Source organism: Phaenicophaeus curvirostris, chromosome 6, assembly GCF_032191515.1.
Source record: "Phaenicophaeus curvirostris isolate KB17595 chromosome 6, BPBGC_Pcur_1.0, whole genome shotgun sequence".
Taxonomy (NCBI): domain Eukaryota; kingdom Metazoa; phylum Chordata; class Aves; order Cuculiformes; family Cuculidae; genus Phaenicophaeus; species Phaenicophaeus curvirostris.
Genome location: NC_091397.1, coordinates 5,489,824 through 5,508,824, shown reverse-complemented (window position 1 = coordinate 5,508,824; position 19,001 = coordinate 5,489,824). Strand labels below are relative to the sequence as shown.

General features: G+C 47.7%; 2 protein-coding genes across 2 annotated transcripts in view; both read right to left on the bottom strand.

Moving 5' to 3' along the window:
• Window positions 1-1,042: 1,042 nt before the first annotated feature.
• Window positions 1,043-9,016, bottom strand: LOC138722356 (solute carrier family 22 member 13-like). The gene is made up of 10 exons (XM_069860421.1): window positions 8,610-9,016; window positions 7,451-7,554; window positions 6,952-7,106; window positions 5,499-5,667; window positions 5,039-5,159; window positions 4,444-4,538; window positions 3,914-4,128; window positions 2,571-2,679; window positions 2,205-2,415; window positions 1,043-1,268 (listed from the first exon to the last, which is right to left on the bottom strand). Exons 1-10 carry the CDS (start codon window positions 8,991-8,993, stop codon window positions 1,173-1,175), a joined length of 1,659 nt encoding a protein of 552 aa, XP_069716522.1. The 5' UTR covers window positions 8,994-9,016; the 3' UTR covers window positions 1,043-1,172.
• Window positions 9,017-11,624: 2,608 nt separating this feature from the next.
• Window positions 11,625-19,001, bottom strand: part of OXSR1 (oxidative stress responsive kinase 1) — a 105,124-nt gene continuing 97,747 nt past the window's right edge. Inside the window, exons 14-18 of the mRNA XM_069859245.1 lie at window positions 17,625-17,698; window positions 16,667-16,719; window positions 16,171-16,239; window positions 15,193-15,257; window positions 11,625-14,301 (exon numbers count right to left, since the gene is read on the bottom strand). Of these exons, the coding sequence (XP_069715346.1) occupies window positions 14,227-14,301; window positions 15,193-15,257; window positions 16,171-16,239; window positions 16,667-16,719; window positions 17,625-17,698 (336 nt within the window). The 3' untranslated portion in view covers window positions 11,625-14,226. The remainder of the gene's footprint in view (window positions 14,302-15,192; window positions 15,258-16,170; window positions 16,240-16,666; window positions 16,720-17,624; window positions 17,699-19,001) is intronic.

Here is a 19,001-nt window from a genome sequence, read left to right as displayed (position 1 = left end):
GGCAGCCCCTCCCGGTGGGTCATTGTCATCTGTCACTGATTTTACACAAAACTCTGTCTTCACCGAACTACATATTGCAGAGACACTTTAATCCTTGCAAAACATGCAGGCAGGACTATGGGGAGAATATTTCTTTTCTTTCTTTAAAGACTCCTTTAAAAACTCCTGGACACTGCCAGAAAACAGCTTTTGCACTGCAAACAGCTGAAGCTGGAGCACCACTGTGTAAGTTCTGGGAGAAGAAAGTCATCTTGAGGGACAGGAGACAAGCGGAGGGCAAGCACAGGAAAAGAACAACTTTTTTTTCATAACAGAAGAGAAAAGTCATCATAAACCATTAAAGACAGATGGATACAGCAATAGAATAGATCAGACTAGAATAGACCTGATTGTTCCTAGAAAGGTTTGCTCTTTCTTCTACGAGACCAAGTGCCACAATGTCTACCAGCTTTCTGGAACAGACAAATGAATGTGACCCTATATCACAGGCTGACAGCACTATTTTATGGGCAAAAAGCATCATGACATATTTTCATTCAAAGCCACCAGAACTAAAGCAAAAATTCTACTGCCTGTTAGACAGCTTTGCTCACTGCTTGCTTTTTCTTCCATCGCATTTTTTTTTCTCAGCCAAGTGTCTCAAATCTTAAAAAAATAAAATATTAAAATGAGTGTTTCTAAGAAAAAGTGAGAAGACCATGCTAGACAGTCAAGAGAAATCACTCTTTCTTGCAAGTGTGAGATTGTTTTCAGTGCTGCATCTGCTCTGGCTTTCTCTTCAGTGAGCACTGTGCTCCTTTGCAAGTCTGTTCATTGCTCTAGCAGGTGTCTCACTGGGACAAAGTTTAGAGTCTCACATTCATGGAGATGTGACAGAGAAGAGGAAGAGAGAATATTGCATCCGTCCAGGTTTCTGATATGTTTCTCTGTTTCCTTAAACGAAAAACATCAGATTTTCTCCATTCAGAGCACTGTTGGGCACCAGTGACAACATGCAGTGCCTGAGGACAAGCTATAGAGGGAGATACAGGAAGACAAAAAAAGAAAAGGAAACACAAGAGCTGGTAGTGACTGCTTGAGAGTTGGTGGTGTCCTGCAAATGGAGGCCCTGCCCATCCTCACTGTCTGCACAGCACTAGGTTGTCTTTAGTTACAGCTCCTTGCAGGCCAAGCTAGAAGTAAGTGCTCTGTGAGTACTCCTTGTCTTGGTCACCATTTTTTCCTTTCACGTGTTCATTTTCAGAGCTGTTGTTGGCATTTGTACAGACCTAATGAAAAGGAAAATAGTTTAAAAGTGCAAAAGACCCATTATGAGCCGATGGCAGCCTTCTGCAAGACAGCCTTCAGCAACCTTCAGCATCCACCACTTACTCTCTGGGCCCCCATGGACACCCTCCTCCCAATAAGACAATGAAAGTGTTATGGTACGATTCCACCCACTCCCGTGAGCAACGGGGTGCTGGGAGCTATGTTACAGAATCGTAGAATAACCAGGTTGGAAAGGACCCACTGGATCATCGAGTCCAACCATTCCTATCAAACACTAAACCATGCCCCTCAGCACCTCGTCCACCCGTGCCTTAAACACCTCCAGGGAAGGTGAATCAACCACCTCCCTGGGCAGCCTGTTCCAGTGCCCAATGACCCTTTCAGTGAAGAATTTTTATCTTACGTTGAGCCTGAAGCTCCCCTGGTGGAGCTTGATGCCATTCCCTCTTGTCCTGTCCCCTGTCACTTGGGAGAAGAGGCCAGCACCCTCCTCTCCACAACCTCCTTTCAGGTAGTTGTAGAGAGCAATGAGGTCTCCCCTCAGCCTCCTCTTCTCCAGGCTAATCAACCCCAGCTCTCTCAGCCGCTCCTCATAAGACTTGCTCTGCAGCCCCTTCACCAGCTTCGTTGCTCTTCTCTGGACACTGTGTGAGACCGAAAGCTGAAGGACACGGCTATGAGGCATCAGCCTTTCCCTGGAGAGGGTGAAGCATTGACTGTTCCTGGAGTCCTTTTATCCCATGGACAGGAATGAAAGGACAACTGCCATGAGCAAGGTTATGGGGACTCCTCCCCTTCCTCCACAGTGGGGCAGCCCCATGCTCTGTCCTCCCACCAGCGTAAGCCCTCAAAGAAACCCCCATCCCGTGCAATGTCAATGTCCTCCTTCAGCACTGACACCTCATGAGGCACCACAGGCACCACCGTGTACCCACCTCAGCCGGGCGCTGGCCGTCCCCCGTGTCATCCGCCAGCTCCATGCTGCTGGTCTCAGGCAGCAGGAGGCAGAGCAGCCCCCCCAGCACTGGGGTGCTCCCGAAGATGGCCATGGGGATGGCCCGGTGGTACTGCTCCAGAAGGCGGATCAGCGGGGCCATGATCCCTGCCACCCGCCCCAGCATCGAACACAGCCCCACGCCGGTCTGCCTGGGAGAGAGAGGGACACTGGGAGGTGCGGGCAAGGGCTCAGCATCTCCTGAGCTGCCGCAGGACTGAGTGTGGCCGTGGGGTCAGTTGTGTCTTGCCCCACCACTGCCACCGGCCACGGCAGAGGGAAGCTCTGATGGATGGGGAGACCTCACCTGACAACCGTGGGGAAGAGCTCTGCGGAGTAGACGTAGGAGGTAGAGAAGGAGGCCGAGGCTGCAAACTTGCCGATGATGGCCAGGACGGTTGTCACCACAGGCTGGTCTGAAGGGAGGAGGAGAGACCAGCGCTGTGGGACCAGGGCCCAGCATTGCTCAGGGATGGAGGCTGGGGATGCACCGTGACATCTGTGTCACTTGCAGGGAGACGTTGCCTCTGAGCAGAGCCTGAATGTGGACTGAGGAGAAGCTCTGTCCTGGGGGTCACCTTCAGCACGCTTTCATAGAATCATTGAATCACCAGCTTGGAGAAGACCCACAGGATTATGAGTTCAACCATCCCTATCAATCACTAAACCATGCCCCTCAGCACCTCGTCCACCCGTCCTTTAAACACCTCCAGTGAAGGTGACTCAACCACCTCCCTGGGCAGCCTGTTCCAGCGCCCAATGACCCTTTCCGTGAAAAATCTTTTCCTAATGTCCAGCCTAAACCTCCCCTGGTGGAGCTTGAGGCCATTCCCTCTTGTCCTGGCCCCTGTCAATTGGGAGAAGAGGCCAACTCCCTCCTCTCCACAACCTCCTTTCAGGCAGTTGTAGAGAGCAATGAGGTCTCCCCTCAGCCTCCTCTTCTCCAGGCTAAACAACCCCAGCTCTCTCAGCTGCTCCTCATAAGACCTGTTCTCCAGCCCCTTCACCAGCTTTGTTGCTCTTCTCTGGACTCACTCCAGAGCCTCAACATCCTTCTTGTGGTGAGGGACCCAGAACTGAACACAGAATTCGAGGTGCAGTCTCACCAGTGCCAAGTACAGAGGGAGAATAACCTCCCTGAACCTCACCTGGTGGGTGACTTTGCACCCATCTTCATAGAATCATAGAATTACGGAATAATTTGGATTGCAAAGAACTTTAAAGATTGTCCAGTTCCAACCTCCATGCCATAGGCAGGGACATTTTCCACTACAGCAGGTTGCTCAAAGCTTCATCTTCATCTCATCTCATCTCATCTCATCTCATCTCATCTCATCTCATCTCATCTCATCTCATCTCATCTCCCCACATATTAATTTCCCCAGAGGACAACTCTGCTAATGGGTGATCCACCAGCCTCAGTTCTACCTTCTCCTATCACAATCAGTAAGCAAATGTTTGCTGATCAGAATGGACCTTGGGGAGTTAACCAAGTGACTTGGAGCCATGGCACCAGGGTCAGCTCAAGCCCTGAGACACGTAAGCCAGCCTGGTTTGGAGGACAGAACCTGGAGCAGCAAGGGAAGGACTGTGGCTCTGCACAACCCTGTCCCAGGGGTTGTCCTCTCAGGATGGGAAGAGGTCATTCACCTTCAGGAATGCCAGTGATGATCAGACACACCAGGCCACTCAGCAGCAGGAGAGCAGTCTGGGTTTTCCTCCTCCCGAACCACTGCAGCAGGAAGATACAACCACCACGGGCTGGGATTTCCACTGCTCCAAAGGCGAGCTGTGTCAGGTAGATGTCCAAACCAAAATTTGTCACATTCAGACTCAGCCCGTAGTAGACAAGGCTGTTCACAAACCTGAAAGCCAGACAGGTTAGCACTGAGCAAATCTATTGGTCATGAGCAAATACAGCATGATCTCCAAAGACAACATTTTGACCAAGTCACGGCATTTACAAGGAGATATAAAACCAGATGGATACTACAGGACTGCCAAAGCTGAATGGCTCTAACCTTAACCACAAACTGCACAGCATCTTCAGCAGCCAGAATCAGAAACATTCATCAATAAGAACACGAAATCACAAGGTGTATTTACAGTTATGACCAACCATCAACACATTCCTTTCTTCAACACAAATTTTGGAAACAGGGGGCCAGGAGATGTCTTACCAAGCGCACGACATGATTAAAGTCACCTTCCGGAGGTGCTTCTTCCGAAAGAGATCCAGAGCACTTCCAGAGTTGGTCTGTTTCTCAGGCTTCAACTTCAAAATGCAGAAAGCCAGAGTCAAACCAGGCTAAGGGGACACACAGCTAGATCCTTTTCCAGCTGGAGTCAAAGGAAAGCCTCAGCAGGACAGACTTGTGACCCCAAACTGCTCTGGGACAGAGGGCAGCCCAGTGGGGCTGGACACCTGTGCTCTGGGCACCCAATGCATGAGTTTGGTGGCTAAGAGGATCCTAGGGAATAATAGTTCCCCGGTGCAGGGAATTGAGGTGGGCAAGGAGGCAGCTGCCCCCCACTTCAGGCATTAATGCATGGAAAACCACAGACGACGGAAGGACCTTGTGCTCGTCCTCTGTCCTCTAACCCAAGTGCTGAGGAAATGTCTATGAAGAGAACACACAGTCCACCCCCAAATCATCCCTGGTGGACATGGAAAGCTGTTTATTGGATGACTTCAGCTCCAGTGACTGCTACAAACCCAAGCCCAGAGGAAAGTGTCTGAAGAGAACGCACAGTTCTCCATGTCATTATAGGTACCTGCTCAAGGAGTCCTGGTGGGATGGTGCACTTGTTGACAGATGCTGCCTTCTGAAGGACTTTCTTTGCTTCTTCTATTCTGCCTTTTGTCACCAGCCACCGAGGTGATTCTGGTAGCACCCTGCCGAGGAGACAAAATCAGGAGATGTGGCTGTGACCTTTTGAGTTTCCCCACAGCCCATTTCTCTGCAGCCACATCCAGCAAGCAGTGCGCGTCATATGTGATGGAGAAGGTCTAAATACCCTACATTTAGCCCTTGAAGGCCACATTGGAGGATGTGAAGAAAAGAAGCTGCTGTTCTCAGAGGTCTGGTTCTCCGAGAGGATGTGCTGAGCCCTGTAGATGTCCCTCCAGCATCTGCACTATAATGGGAAAGACCCAGCCTGCTCCTGAGCTACCGCCCCCGCTCATACCCACTGCTGTCATGTCTGCAAGTAGCTCTGCCCACATCCCACTTACCGGATGAAGATGAAGAAGGCAAATATGGGAGCAGAACCTGCAATCTCCAGCAGCCTCCAGCTGCGAATACCATAACTCAAGCCAGCCAAAATCATCTGTCCGATGGCGAAACAGCAGTGAGAAGTAAGCACTGCCTTTGGCCGGGAGGAGACGCCAATCCATTCTGTAGCTGAGAAGAGGAACGAAGCATCAGGGTCATACACGCAAGTTATTCCCCCGGTACAAATAAAGTGTTTCCCCAGGAAAGATATTTTAAGGAGGTTGGAAGAGAAAGCCCGGAGTCAGTGCTCTGGCATCAGTCACATATGCGAATCACGAGTGTTTTATGAGATGCATCACCTCTCCTCATAGTCAGGATGTCCTTGTCCTCTGTAAATGGACGTGCAGTTCAGGTATACTAACTGTCCTCTCCTCCAGCTCCTCACTGGGACAGAGCTGGAGCCCAAATCAATTATGTCCCAGAGCCACTGGGCTCCTTCCCAGCACTAACCTCCTGAGTGGGGGAGCTGCCCCCTTACTCTCCTCTGAGCACTGACATGGGACAGATGTTCCCTCTGGCTCTCTCACTCAGGGCTGAGGAGATGCCAAAGTGTCAAGAGGCAGCGCCGAGCAAGACCTCTCATCACCCCGGTGTTCTTCAAAGTATACATGATGACATCTTACTTAGAATCATAGAATCATAGAATGATAGAATCACCAGGTTGGAAAAGACCCACCAGATCATCAAGTCCAACCATTCCTATCAAATACAAAACCATGCCCCTCAGCACCTCGTCCACCCATCCTTTAAACCTCTCCAGGGAAGGTGACTCAACCTCCCTGGGCAGCCTGTTCCAGCGCCCAGTGACCCTTTCCGTGAAGTGTTTTTTCGTAATGTCCAGCCTAAACCTCCCCTGGCAGAGCTTGAGGCCATTCCCTCTTGTCCTGTCCCCTGTCACTTGGGAGAAGAGCCCAGCACCCTCCTCTCTACAACCTCCTTTCAGGTAGTTGTAGAGAGCAATGAGGTCTCCCCTCAGCCTCCTCTTCTCCAGGCTAAACAACTCCAGCTCTCTCAGCCGCTCCTCGTAAGACCTGCTCTCCAGCCCCTTCACCAGCTTTGTTGCTCTTCTCTGGACTCGCTCCAGAGCCTCAACATCCTTCTTGTGGTGAGGGGCCCAGAACTGAACACAGGATTCGAGGAGCGGTCTCACCAGTGCAAAGTACAGAGGGAGAATAACCTCCCTGGACCTGCTGGTCACGCCGTTTCTGATCCAAGCCAAGATGCCATTGGCCTTCTTGGCCACCTGGGCCACTGCTGGCTCATGTTCAGTCACTGTCAACCAGCACCCCCAGGTCCCTCTCCTCCAGGCAGCTCTCCAGCCTGACTTCTCCTAGTCTACTTCTTTGAAGATCTTCCCTGCTGCATCTTGAGAGGCCGCATCAGTCTGCCTCAGGGCATGGGCATCCTACTCACCTAAGGCGAGTATTGTTATAGTGATCCCTGACACAGAAGCCCCCACGACACATCTGAAGGCCATGTACACATACAAATGGGGCACAAAGGCAATTCCTACACCAAACAAGCCCTGGAGGAAGACAGACATCAGAATGACTGGCCGACGGCCGATCCTGTGGAGGAAAATGGAAGACACAGTTGGCATCTGGAGAGAACCTGTGGAGATAGAGAAGAGCCCTGTGGGTTACACAGGGATTTTATCATCCTCTCTTGAGGGTGATAAGGCTCAGACTAGGCTCTGGGTTGACATATGAAGCGTCTTGCACACTCACTGTGTTCTTTTCCCACCCTGTGTGGCCGTGCCCTCACAGGACCTGAGGACTTTGGTCAGGTTCTCTCTTAGTGAGGAGCGGTGACAAAACACAGAGTGTGGTGTCCAGCCAGGCTCGGAGCAGTGTGATGCTCTGCTCACTGCTGGCTTTGAACAGACCCTGGATGCGTGGCTCTGTCTCTTCACCTGTCACTTAGTGGCCCAAAGATCATGGATCCTAGGAACAGCCCCAGCATGTAGATGGATTGGGAGATGTCGTTCAGGTCCTTCCTGTCACACACCAGGTCAAACTGGAGGAAAGAAACACAGATGCGTTTGTTGTCAACAAGCTCCAAATGCTTTCTGATCTTACCTCTAAGGATATGAGTCTCCATGGCGTGCATACAGCACACAAGCCAGAGTGGGGATGAGACCATGGGGCAGTCAGTGGTGCTTCTCTCTGAAGCACTGAAACCTGCAGGGGTTCCCTCTGCACAGCTGCCCCCAGGGAAGCCTCCTGGTTGGCAAATGTTGCTGAAAGTGGGAGTTGGGAGGGAAGTCCCAGCAGCTTGCTTCCTCTTAGACAGCCTGCTCTCCCAGAGGAAAAAGGCTGAGTGCAACACCAATTCCTAGGCCAAGCAGTTTCTGTTTAAAGAGATGTTCCACAACTGCCAGCACCCAGAGGGCATCTATAGTAAGGGGGAAGATCACGTATAGAAAATACAGAGAGGTCAGAAAGCCCTGCAAGAAGGTCAGAACCACTCGCTGGAGCACTGTTGGTGCTGCTGAATATCCTGTTGACTGTTAGATGTGTGGCTTTGCAAGCTTTCCTTTCCTTGTTAAACCTGGTGCCTCTGCACAGAGCAAGGAGCAGTGAGGGACTCGGTCTGCTTGCAACAACCCTGAGCTGGTGTCATGACACCAAGTCCCCGAGGCAGACACCCCACATCTGCTCACCCTGACAATTCCCCAGCACGTGTAGGAGCAGGGACCGAGCACTGAGCTCTGCCTCCTTCCCCAGGCAGGGGTAACCCACAGCACAGAGCTGTGCACAGGGACAAGTTGGAAGGTTACCCCCAGTCTAGAGGCACAGCTGGGACAAGGAGACTCTAAAGGTCCCACCAGGAGGGATTAATCTCTTCACTGGCTCTGTCCGTGGCATCTATATTGCAGCCTGCTTGCACGCAACCCCTCCAGGACCTCACCCGAGGGCTGGGTGGTGGAGCCATGGTCCCCAAAATACACCTGATCTAAATCCCAGCTGCCCCATGGCCAGCACCAGCTTCAGCTGGTCTGCAGCACAGGGCTGCTCTTGGGGTGTCCTGTCCCTTCCACATCCCTGGCGCGTCAAAAGGTGATTACAGACCTCGGTCAGGAGGGACGGCGGTTGTGCTGAGGGGTACACCCAGCCACTGCTGCACTTCTCCGTGTCATTCAGACCATATGCCATGATGGAGTCGAGGTCCCAGTCCACCGGTGAGTACATGGAGCACTGCTCGTACGCCCCATCCGTGTCCCGGGGCAGGGTGAGGTTCAGCTGCTCTTCCTCCGTCAGGTTGGGGCTGATGGCAAGGATCCAGCTGGTGTCGCAGTGATGAGGCACATGTGTGACCATAAAAAGTTGGCAAAACTGGTGGAAAGCCACGCTGAGGCACGGAATCACGGTCAGCACCACCAGCCATTTCTGAAATGGCCCGAAGTCACCAACAGCTTTCAGTATTTCCCCAACACCTGACATTGGCAGCTGCATCTGAAACAGGACAGTGCTGAGACAGACTTTCCAGAGGGCTGGAATTAATGTTTAAACCTGAGATAAGCTCTGGATTCGTAGGCAGACACCACAAATATGTAAAGTCAGAGTAGACTTAATGCCTGATGTTCTACCTGTCCTAAGTACACCATGTAATATATTAATCATCTCTGTGCCACCCACAAACCTACGATGCTGGCTGGAACAGGAGGACCCCTGATTCAGGAAACCTAGGTCACCCCCTGTGCCAGAGCCCGGTGGCATCGGCAGAGGAAAAGACTCTTCTCCAAAGCAACAGCAAGTGCTGCGTTTGCTGAGCCACCGAGATGGTCCCCAGTGGTTCCACTCCTGAAAGCAAGGTTCAGAGGAGCCAAGAAAGCCCAGTGTGACACAGAGCTGGTTGAAGTCCAGGGCAATAAACGAGTGATGCTAATGGATGAGCAGAGCCAGAGACGAGGAAGGATGACCAGTTGGCTGCGTTCCCAGTCAATGGGAGACTCAGTTTCTTTCATCTTTTGTAGCTTCACGGTGCAACCACGAGCAAGAAAATTGATTCTGCTTTAGCTCAAACCAGAACAAGCTGTCAGAGTCTGAACAAACAGAACACCTTGGGAACAGGAGTCATGCATAAAGGAAAGCTTCCAAGGATCTCCAGTGAGAATCATTAGGGATTTTTACTTCTCGGGTAATGTTTGTCTTCATTTCCAGAAATGTCCTTGCTTCACAGAAGATAGGCAAGAAATATTAAAGGATGTAAAGGAAAACTCTAGGGTTTCTCCAGTGCAGTGCTTCAGAGTTGACTTTCCACAAGGGAGTCAGGCAGTCTCTGCTTGCAACCAGGCACTTCTCTTCTGCCTGACGTTACTTTACACTAAAAAGCTGTGGCCAAGGTCACTGTTAAAGGATGACTACGACTGGGGAAAGCTGCCTAGATGCCCACTCAGTTTCACTGATACCTAATTGTAGCGTTCAATATCACAAATCAACTCCCACAGCCATGGCAGTGGCTCAGTGCCAGGTCACGGAAGTGTTTTCGACCTCGTGGCAAGAGGTTCACTGATAGTCTTGTCACCTGCACACTTGGACAAGACCTTTCACTTCAGGCACCTCCTTGCTCTCACAGCCCAAAGCTCACTGGGGTGCTGCAGCGGGGGACGTTCGTGCTCACAGAGAGGAATGGCCCAGCTTGAGCTAAGCGCCCTTGGGATGATGAGAGATGGGGTCATGCCTGAGCTCCACCTCTCACCCCCCACCAGTGCATTTTCTTGAAGTCCTGGCTCTACTGCAAACCTCTGGATCAGATCTGCCCTGAAGCTTCAAATTCAGAAAGAACAAGTATTCATAGAATCATAAAGGTTGGACAAGAACTCTAAGATTTTCAAGTCCAACCATCAGCCCGACTCCACTGTGCCTACTAATCCATGTCCCAAAGTGCCACATCTACATGCTTTTTGAACACCTCCAGGGATGGAGATTCTACCACTTCCCCAGGTGGCCTGGTCCAATCCTTCATACTCTTCCAGTAATTTTTCCTAATATCCAATCTAAATCTCTCCTGGCAAAACTTGAGGCCATTTCCTCTCATCCCGTCACTCGTTACTCGGGAGAAGAGACCAGCATTTACCTCATTACAACCTCCTTTCAGGTAGTTGTAGAGAGTGATAAGGTCTCCCTTCAGCCTCCTCTTCACCAGACTCAACAACTCCAGTTCCCTCAGCTGTTCCTCATAACATTTGTGCTCCAGACCCTTCTCCAACTTTGTTTCCCTTCTCTGAATGGGCTCCAGCACCTCAATGTCCTTCTTGTACTGAGGTGCCCAAGTCTGAACAAAGGATTTGAGGTGCAAATTGTGGAGGTGGAGAGAAGGGAGTGCAATTCACCCTCCAAACACTTCTCAGGGTATAGATCATCCAGTTCAATACTAGCCTGTGTCACCCTGAGGTGTCCCTGGACAGGGGAAGTTCATCCTCAGCTGCCAAGCATAAAGAGCCCGGAGCAAACTTTTCAGCTGGAGACAAGGCCCCAGGGTACACTCCAAGTCTTATGAGGAGCGGCTGAGGGAACTGGGGTTGTTTAGCCTGGAGAAGAAGAGGCCAAGGGGAGACCTCATTGCTCTCTACAATTACCTGAAAGGAGGTTGTGGAGAGGAGGGAGCTGGCCTCTTCTCCCAAGTGACAGGGGACAGGATGAGAGGGAATGGCCTCAAGCTCCACCAGGGGAGCTTCAGGCTGGACATCAGGAAAAAAAAATATCACAGAAAGGGTCATTGGGCACTGGAACAGGCTGCCCAGGGAGTTGGTTGAGTCGCCTTCCCTGGAGGTGTTTAAGGCACGGGTGGACAAGGTGCTCAGGGACATGATTGAGTGGTTGATAGGAATGGTTGGACTTGATCATCCTGGAGGTCTTTTCCAACCTAGTGATTCTGTGAAGTGTATTCCTGGCTCCATTTCTGTAGACAGCTGCTGCAAACAACCCCATCCCATCCTCACCAAGTTTTCTCAGGTGATGGCAAACCTCCCACTGCTCCAGTCAGAAATCCCTCAGGGGTTGCAGACAATACCTGGGCAAACCCCTTCCTCAAGATACACCATCCAACCCAACAACACATAAACCACACACCAAACACGCGGCAATGGACAATTTGTTCTTTATTGATTAAAAATTAGAGACATGCAGTAAAATACAAAGTCCAAAAAAGGAAAAAAAAAAAGCCTGAATATTTTACATCTTTCATTGTAATCTACAATACACCAAAACTGTGAAGATGATCCATTCTCATTAACAGAGCATTGTCCTTAAAAGTAGGAACTGACTTAAAATAACCACCTGCTTCCAGGTTCAGATCAGAAATTTGCACAAAAACCAAATTCTTAATGACACTGGAGAACAATTGTGAACAGCATTGGCACTTACTGGAACAACATGAGAGAAGACAGTTGTCTAGCACTGTAATAGCCCAAGTAAATATTCTGGATCCCTACCCAAAACATCTGGAGGTCTACAGAGCAAAAAAAACCCTCTAGTTTCTTCCTTACTTATTTCCTCCATTAAAGAACTAAGGAGCCTCCCATTAACGTGAGCTCAAGCTCTTTCAGCCCTGGCTTTGGGAAGGTGGGGAATAACTTAATAAATAGATATTGCATTGTTCCATTTGAGCAGTTCGAGTCCTACCTTTCTCAGCACCAGTACACAAATGAACAGGGAAGTCCCCATGGCATGCAGGCAGAAGGGAAAAATAATACTGTACCAAGACTAGTGTGTCTCCGTATTCTAAGGGTTTTCAATACCACCATATCAATCACAGGGTGACATGAAAACCAAGAAGCCAACCTGCTCTTCCCAGGCCAAGAAGTTCAACAGGGGAAGCCATACGGAGTGCTTTGTATTAGACAACAGGAGAAAGTGCCAGAGGTGCCACACAGACGTGCACGCAACTCACTTCGCCAAACTCAGCCACCACCAACTCCCTGGTATTGGGCACCCGCTTCCTGGGCTCCTAAGAGCATCTGCTCAGCACCCTGGGATGCTATCACTCCCAAACCCTCTTTCTCATTTCTCTGCCCTTCACACTCATCAGCCACAAGGCTGCAAATAGCTCATGGGGACACAACCCAATACCCACCTAGAAGCTAAAAGCAACAAGGGTGGTAGAAAAAGAACATGCACAATTCAGGAAGATTCCACAGCTGCTCATAGAGAACAATATTTAAATACAGATTGTTCATTGAAAGACTTGAAAATGAAAAAAAAGTCCTAATTGAACTCAGTCATTCCGCTTTAACACTCTCTTCCTGCATTGTTTGTGGCTGATGGAAACCAAACACGTTTCCATCTGCGTGTTAAATTACAGACTTGCAATTTCTGTGTAGAAAACACTCCAGAGCCAATAGCAGTTACAAAGGCCAACTGTGAAACAGTAGGAAAAAAAAACCAACACCATTTATTATTCACATATTGCATTACAAGTGTCTCTTATCAAACTCAGAGTATAATTTATATTATTCATGTAGAAACTCAAAATTCCACACCACATAGAAATGAAAGCTGAATACGTGTGTGACAGGGTTTCAGTGACATCCCAATCAAACGCTGAGGCTTGGACCAAGGAGAAAACTGACGACCCAAGCGATTGGTGCAGGAGGGACACAGCCCAGCGCCCGCTTGCCCAGTACTGCCACGCTACTGGTGATTCTTTATTGCTGTAAAACACAAGAGGGATGGTTCCACGGGTACCAGTTTGCAGAGAACTGGGAAAACACACTGGGAGGACTTGCACAGCCAGGCATAAACAGACTGGGTGTCAGGAAGAGTTCGAAGTGCATCTTTGCCAAAGGCAGAGTGATACAGATCTCCTTTCCCTCTGAGCACGAATGTTTTGTTGATGATCTGAAAGATCAGTTTCCAGCCAGCAATGCCTCATTGGTCTGCTTCAAGAACAGACTACATCTATGACGCAGAAAGACGTTTGAGGAAGGACTGCTTAATGTAAATTAAAAGGTTCAGCCCTCATGCCACACCTGGCACTCATGTGGAGAGAACCAAAATAATAAAAATAAAAAATAAAATTAAGGCAGTTCACAAAGGGAAGCTGACTTCTAACACCTCAAAGTCAAGGAACTTCTCAAAAACACAAACACAAGGGAAGGCAGCTCTCCCTCCCGTGGGTTAAGACTTGGCTTGCCTTCTCAGGTGCAAGCATTCAAATAAGCAGTTTTAAAAAACACAGCCAAAGAGAAGCAGATTTCTCAGCACTCCAGGTGACCCAAACAACATGTACATTGGTGCTTCAGATGGAAGGAGAAGCAGGTAAAGAACCAAAAAGATCCGTTCGGTATTAAAACTTGTGCAAAAATAGCAAGTGAAAAAAAAAATGAAACCACATGTAAGCAAACATTTAGGCAAGATCATCAGAGCAGTGGAACCCCCTGCTTCGTACTCAGTAGTATTTTTCTTTAAAGTAAGGCAATAATAAAACGAACATGCAGGCAATGACGTGTTGGGTCTGCATGTCTGAGATGACAGATACAAAAACATGAGAGTTGTTTACAAAAGGTGTAAACGCCAACGGTAATTTCAGGAAGGTTTGTGATCCTATTAAGGAAAATGTTAAAGCTTCTAGGAAGGGGGCTGTAGTTCAATTCTTTGGCAGTAGTGGTTTTTTTTAGGCTAACAGAAGCATTACGAATATGCACATGTGGGTTCTCAGTTGGGAAACATCTCCTGGGACCATTGTTTAGCTGATGCTGAGCTGTGCAAATCCTATAAGTTTGCCATCATCAGGAATATCTGATCCTTCGACGCCAGATGCCTGAAACACAAGAAACAGAGATCCTAATAGTAACACCCAAGCTCTACCCTCCGGGAGATACCATGCTACCTATCACAACAAGGTATATCAGACACAGTCTGGGGACAGAGCAGCCACAGGACAGCTTTGCACTGTATTTCAGCAGCTCACACTATGCAAAGTTAAAATTGAGCGCTTTTTTGTTGCTTTTTGCCTTTTTTTTGAAGCTAGGAAGGGCTGGGACTGAAGTTTTGTCAATGTCTACTCTGACTAGGGCTACATGCACTAACTGAGGCAAAACAGGTGAAAATTCCATACAGAAAGAGTCAAAACTAACGGCACTTACTGCTTCACTACCAATAAACTGATTACATCTTCACTTTGCCACTATAACTACCTCTGAAGGATTCATCTGCATGTCTTTCTCCTCTCCTAGCCTATCTTCTTTTACTTTTAACTCTCTTCTTTTGCCCCCTGCTCTTTTTCTTCCTTCATATCCTTCTCAGTGATGATGTGTCTGCACCCTCCCCATCTTGCTCCTCCAAGAAAGCAGTCCATGGCATTCCTTAGCCCACTTACCTGCCATGAATTATTTCTGCTCTTTCTGGGCAAGTCTATGTTCCAAGCCCAGAAAATACCCTTTTGTAACATTTTTATTTGCTTATCAGCCAGGCTAAGGGAATGTCTGTGTTGGCAGATTGTCCCACACAGTTATTTAACCCAGGTGCTGCTTAGGGGAGAAAAACAGGGAGCCTGCATTGCCTACTGTTAGACAACCAGCAGGAAGCTTTGGGAAATGGAGGATTTAGAGTGCATACAGTAAATGCCTACAGTAGACATCACAGGCATCTATATGCAAAGCCTTCTCTTTGCAAGTGACAACTTGTTCAGTTAGGGAACAGGAATAAATACCAGTTTGAAAGTGACGGATCTGTTTGCTTGGGGCTCTTCCACAATTTTCTGCAAATTAGCTGCAACTGAAATTACACACACACACAAAGAAAACGGGCAAATATTAGGACAAGCTAGAGAAAAACATCCCAAACTCATTAGGCCTCTTTTTATTACTCAGCAAACTCATGATAAAAAGAGCTTAGGTTTCAATTAGATTCTACTTAAATCTAAAGCTTTAAACTGTGAAAACACTGCCATTTGTTACTGTACTTCTCTTTTGGAGGTAGTTATTTTTTTCCTGGAAGTGGTGAGATTGTAGTAATAAACTGCTCAACTGCACCTGGAAATCCAGTTAGTTTTACACTAGCAGCCTTTCCAGATGTTCCAGCCCAAAGATTGGCTTTGCTTGTTGTAGTGGAACTCTACAGGCAGTGCTGACAGTTTAAATATCTCACCTGCACAGTTTAGATGTCTCATCTGCTGCATTTATTTAGCAAACTGTTGCTAGAGGTAGCTGTTCATCTATCTGTTCATATTCCCTTGGCACTGCTCATGCCAAGCAACATGAGCAGCTGCCCTAGCACGTGTGCACTTCTTTCTTCCTCCCCCAGCCCTACTTAAAACAAAAAAGCCTGGCTGATTCCAGTCCCAGACCTCTCTTGCACAGGATCTGCAAGCAGCATAGGCTTGTGCAGTAATTTGGCAATGCAGATGTCAGATGATAATGATTTGGCTAATGCATCAATTAGCCTTCATTGTGCACTGCAAGGAACATTCGCTTCATAATGTTTCCAACTAGATCATATTCTTGTGGACTAGGGGTTGCCTAAATGTACCGGTACAGAACTGTCACCAGAAGTAACAGCAGTTTTGTAGAGCCACTGGGGTAAAAAAACAAGGCTGCAGCGAACTCTCCTAGTATCCACTAATCTGGCCATTTTAAACATGCAAAAAATGACTGAAATAGATAGAGAAGAAAAAATAACACATAATTACCTATTACCAGATCTCTGCCATCAACAAGACCTGCTGAAATGAGTTCTTGAGACACACCATCAGCGGTATCTGTTGAGGAGAAACCCAAGAGCCAGTCACCACACAACAGAAACTGTCCAGCTGATGAAGACATCACATAGAAACCTAAGGGAGCTTGTACAAACCATAATGCAAGCGTGTTGTTCACGCAAGATGGGTATTAGGGTGTACAATGGGTGCAGTCAGACAGCTCTGAGCTATGTCGTCACACTCTGAGTTGGAATTCATCAAAGGGCTGCACTTTGCTCACATCCGTGAACAGTTTTACAAGAAAGAACTTCTCAAGGGTAGTGCTCTAAGCACTAGCGATCAGCCTGACCACAAGGCAAGCCCTAGAAACCCCTTTAAGGTGGCACTGTGGACACTCAAGCAGGATTCTCCATAAACACAACAGCAAACGCAAAAGCTCCCTGTCATCCAAACCACCTTCACAGACTGTAGTTTTCCACCAGCTCACCTCTCCCTGGGGTAAATTCAAATCGAATATCATTGAGCTCTTTTTTCGAATTCCTGTGGAAAGAAAAGAAGTTTTATAAGAGAACATTTCATTGTTCTGACAGGTGCTCAAAAGAAACTTCTGTCACTCAATAATCAGCCCATGGACTGATTTCACTATACCCTTCCCCTTTAAAAGGCAGAAAGTAAACACTTGTGTGTGTCTGGAAGCACAGCTCTCGGTACACTCTGCTTCTCAGCCTGACAGAACTTGAGTGGGCTGATGCCCACGATGAGTGCCACCTCTCTGGTGTAAGGCCACATCGTTCCACTGTCTCAGTAACTCATATCTGTCAGTGAGTATATCCTTGGAGCACATCCTTCCGAGGAAAGGACTCAGTGATTGCAGATGCACACACATTACAAAAATGTCCAGGAATGACTGGGAGGTGATGCTCAGAAGTCCCAGTCCAATGTATATCAAAATATATCAAGATGCCTAGAGAGATGGGAGGCAGGTGGCCCTAATGAGAAACATCATTATGGGTAATGACAGCAGAAGGTGCTTACGAACCTTTTCCTGCCTATTTCTAGGGACACGACCAGAATCCACACCTTGCATTGGGTAAAAGCTCTTCACTCTCAGAACTGGCTGAAGTCTGAAGTTATGCCTGAATAGTATGACGGTCCAGCACAAGGTCAGAACCCCTGCATCCCAGATCCCCTTTTAGGGAACTCAGCCAATTCCTCCTTCCCACCCCATTAGAGTTTAGGAATATTTATACAAATATCAAAACCTCTTGCAATCCGCAGTTCTGAGGCCCAGTTTTGGAAAAGCAGATGAAATTCAAGCTGACAAATGACATATAACCATCACCCTTTTAATTAAAAGGTAGTTGGCAAGATGCACTACAGAAGTCTCCCACTGTCCCTTTCTACAAGGCTCGCTCTGACAGAACAGGTCACTTTTGTGTCCTTACCTTAACCTTAATACAAGGCTGATAGGGACTTTTGTATCTTCCTGTACCGGAGCTGCAGCAGGGGCAGGTGGGGCCTGCAACAGGATTACATCATTTTAAAACAGATTAATGATTCCTTTCTTTGGTTTTAAAAGTACAGATAACCTTTATCAACTATAAATACAAATAAAAGTTTAACTCATCATTAGAATCATGACACTGCTGTGAAAAAGACAGACTAATGAAACAAGGAACTTCAATAGCGACCCAGGAGGTTCTCTCTGCAACTGTCTTGAAAAAGACTAAAAGCAACACAACTTTGAGAAATGGCAAAACGGCAAGAGACTTCTGATGCGCTAAAGGTAAAAAAACTGCTTGCTTTGCTTCAAAACTTAATGGTTTTGAGCATGCGTGACAGCTTCAAGACCTCCTGCGTTTTAATCCCTGCCCCAAACAGCTGGTTTAAAAATTTGATACAATTGTGAAAAGTGCCTAGGAAATCATTTAATCAGCAAATTGGTGTATATTCTTGATTACTTTTTTTATAAAATCAAAGGCTTTAAGGGCATCTAGCAGCAATTTCATAGCTGCCTATTTTCACATCTAAATTTCTTCTGAGTAATTATTGGAACCTGTAATCAAAGCATTTTATATCGCTCAGCACCAGATTCCCAGTAGGAAAGACCCAGGAGGTGTCCATTTTTATAGCATTCAGGATACTTTCAGTAAAGGGTGAATTGTTAATCAATCCCCACCAAAAAAAACCTAAACAAAACAGAGAAGGGTCAGTCACTCATTCACTGAGGCCAAGGCAGGGGTTTTAAATATGCTGTAACCAGACAGATAATGGTAGGCTGATAATTAAGCCTATAAGTCTCAATCAAGTTTTTTCATCTAGATCATTTGCTTTTTCATGAGAGAAGAAAGAAAAACCCTGTGCACTTAAGATGAGTATTTTACTCCATCTGTTGGTGCTCTTGTGCCAGCAATGCAGCTCAGAGTTCTGATCACAACCTTGTTTCTGTTGAAGCCAAAAGCTTTACCAGGTCAGTGAAAACTAACAAGAGCCCACAGAGAAGCCCAGAGGTCTGCAAAACAGTAACCAGCTACAAGAACTGGAGGAGAGCTATAAAGAATAACACACTGATATACAAAGAGCTGTAAAGAAGAGCATATTGACAAAAAAGAGCTATAAAGAAGAGCATGTTGACATAAAGGAGCTCTAAAGAGCACATATTGACAAAAAGGAGCAATAAAGAAGAACATACTGACACAAAGGTATGAAGTTCACCTCAGGACAAGTTACCAACAAATAAGCTATTGGGCACTAGTGGCAGGGAGCAAGGTGTTCTGCTAGTGCAAATCAAAACACGCTCACTGAGGCCAACACTGCTACTT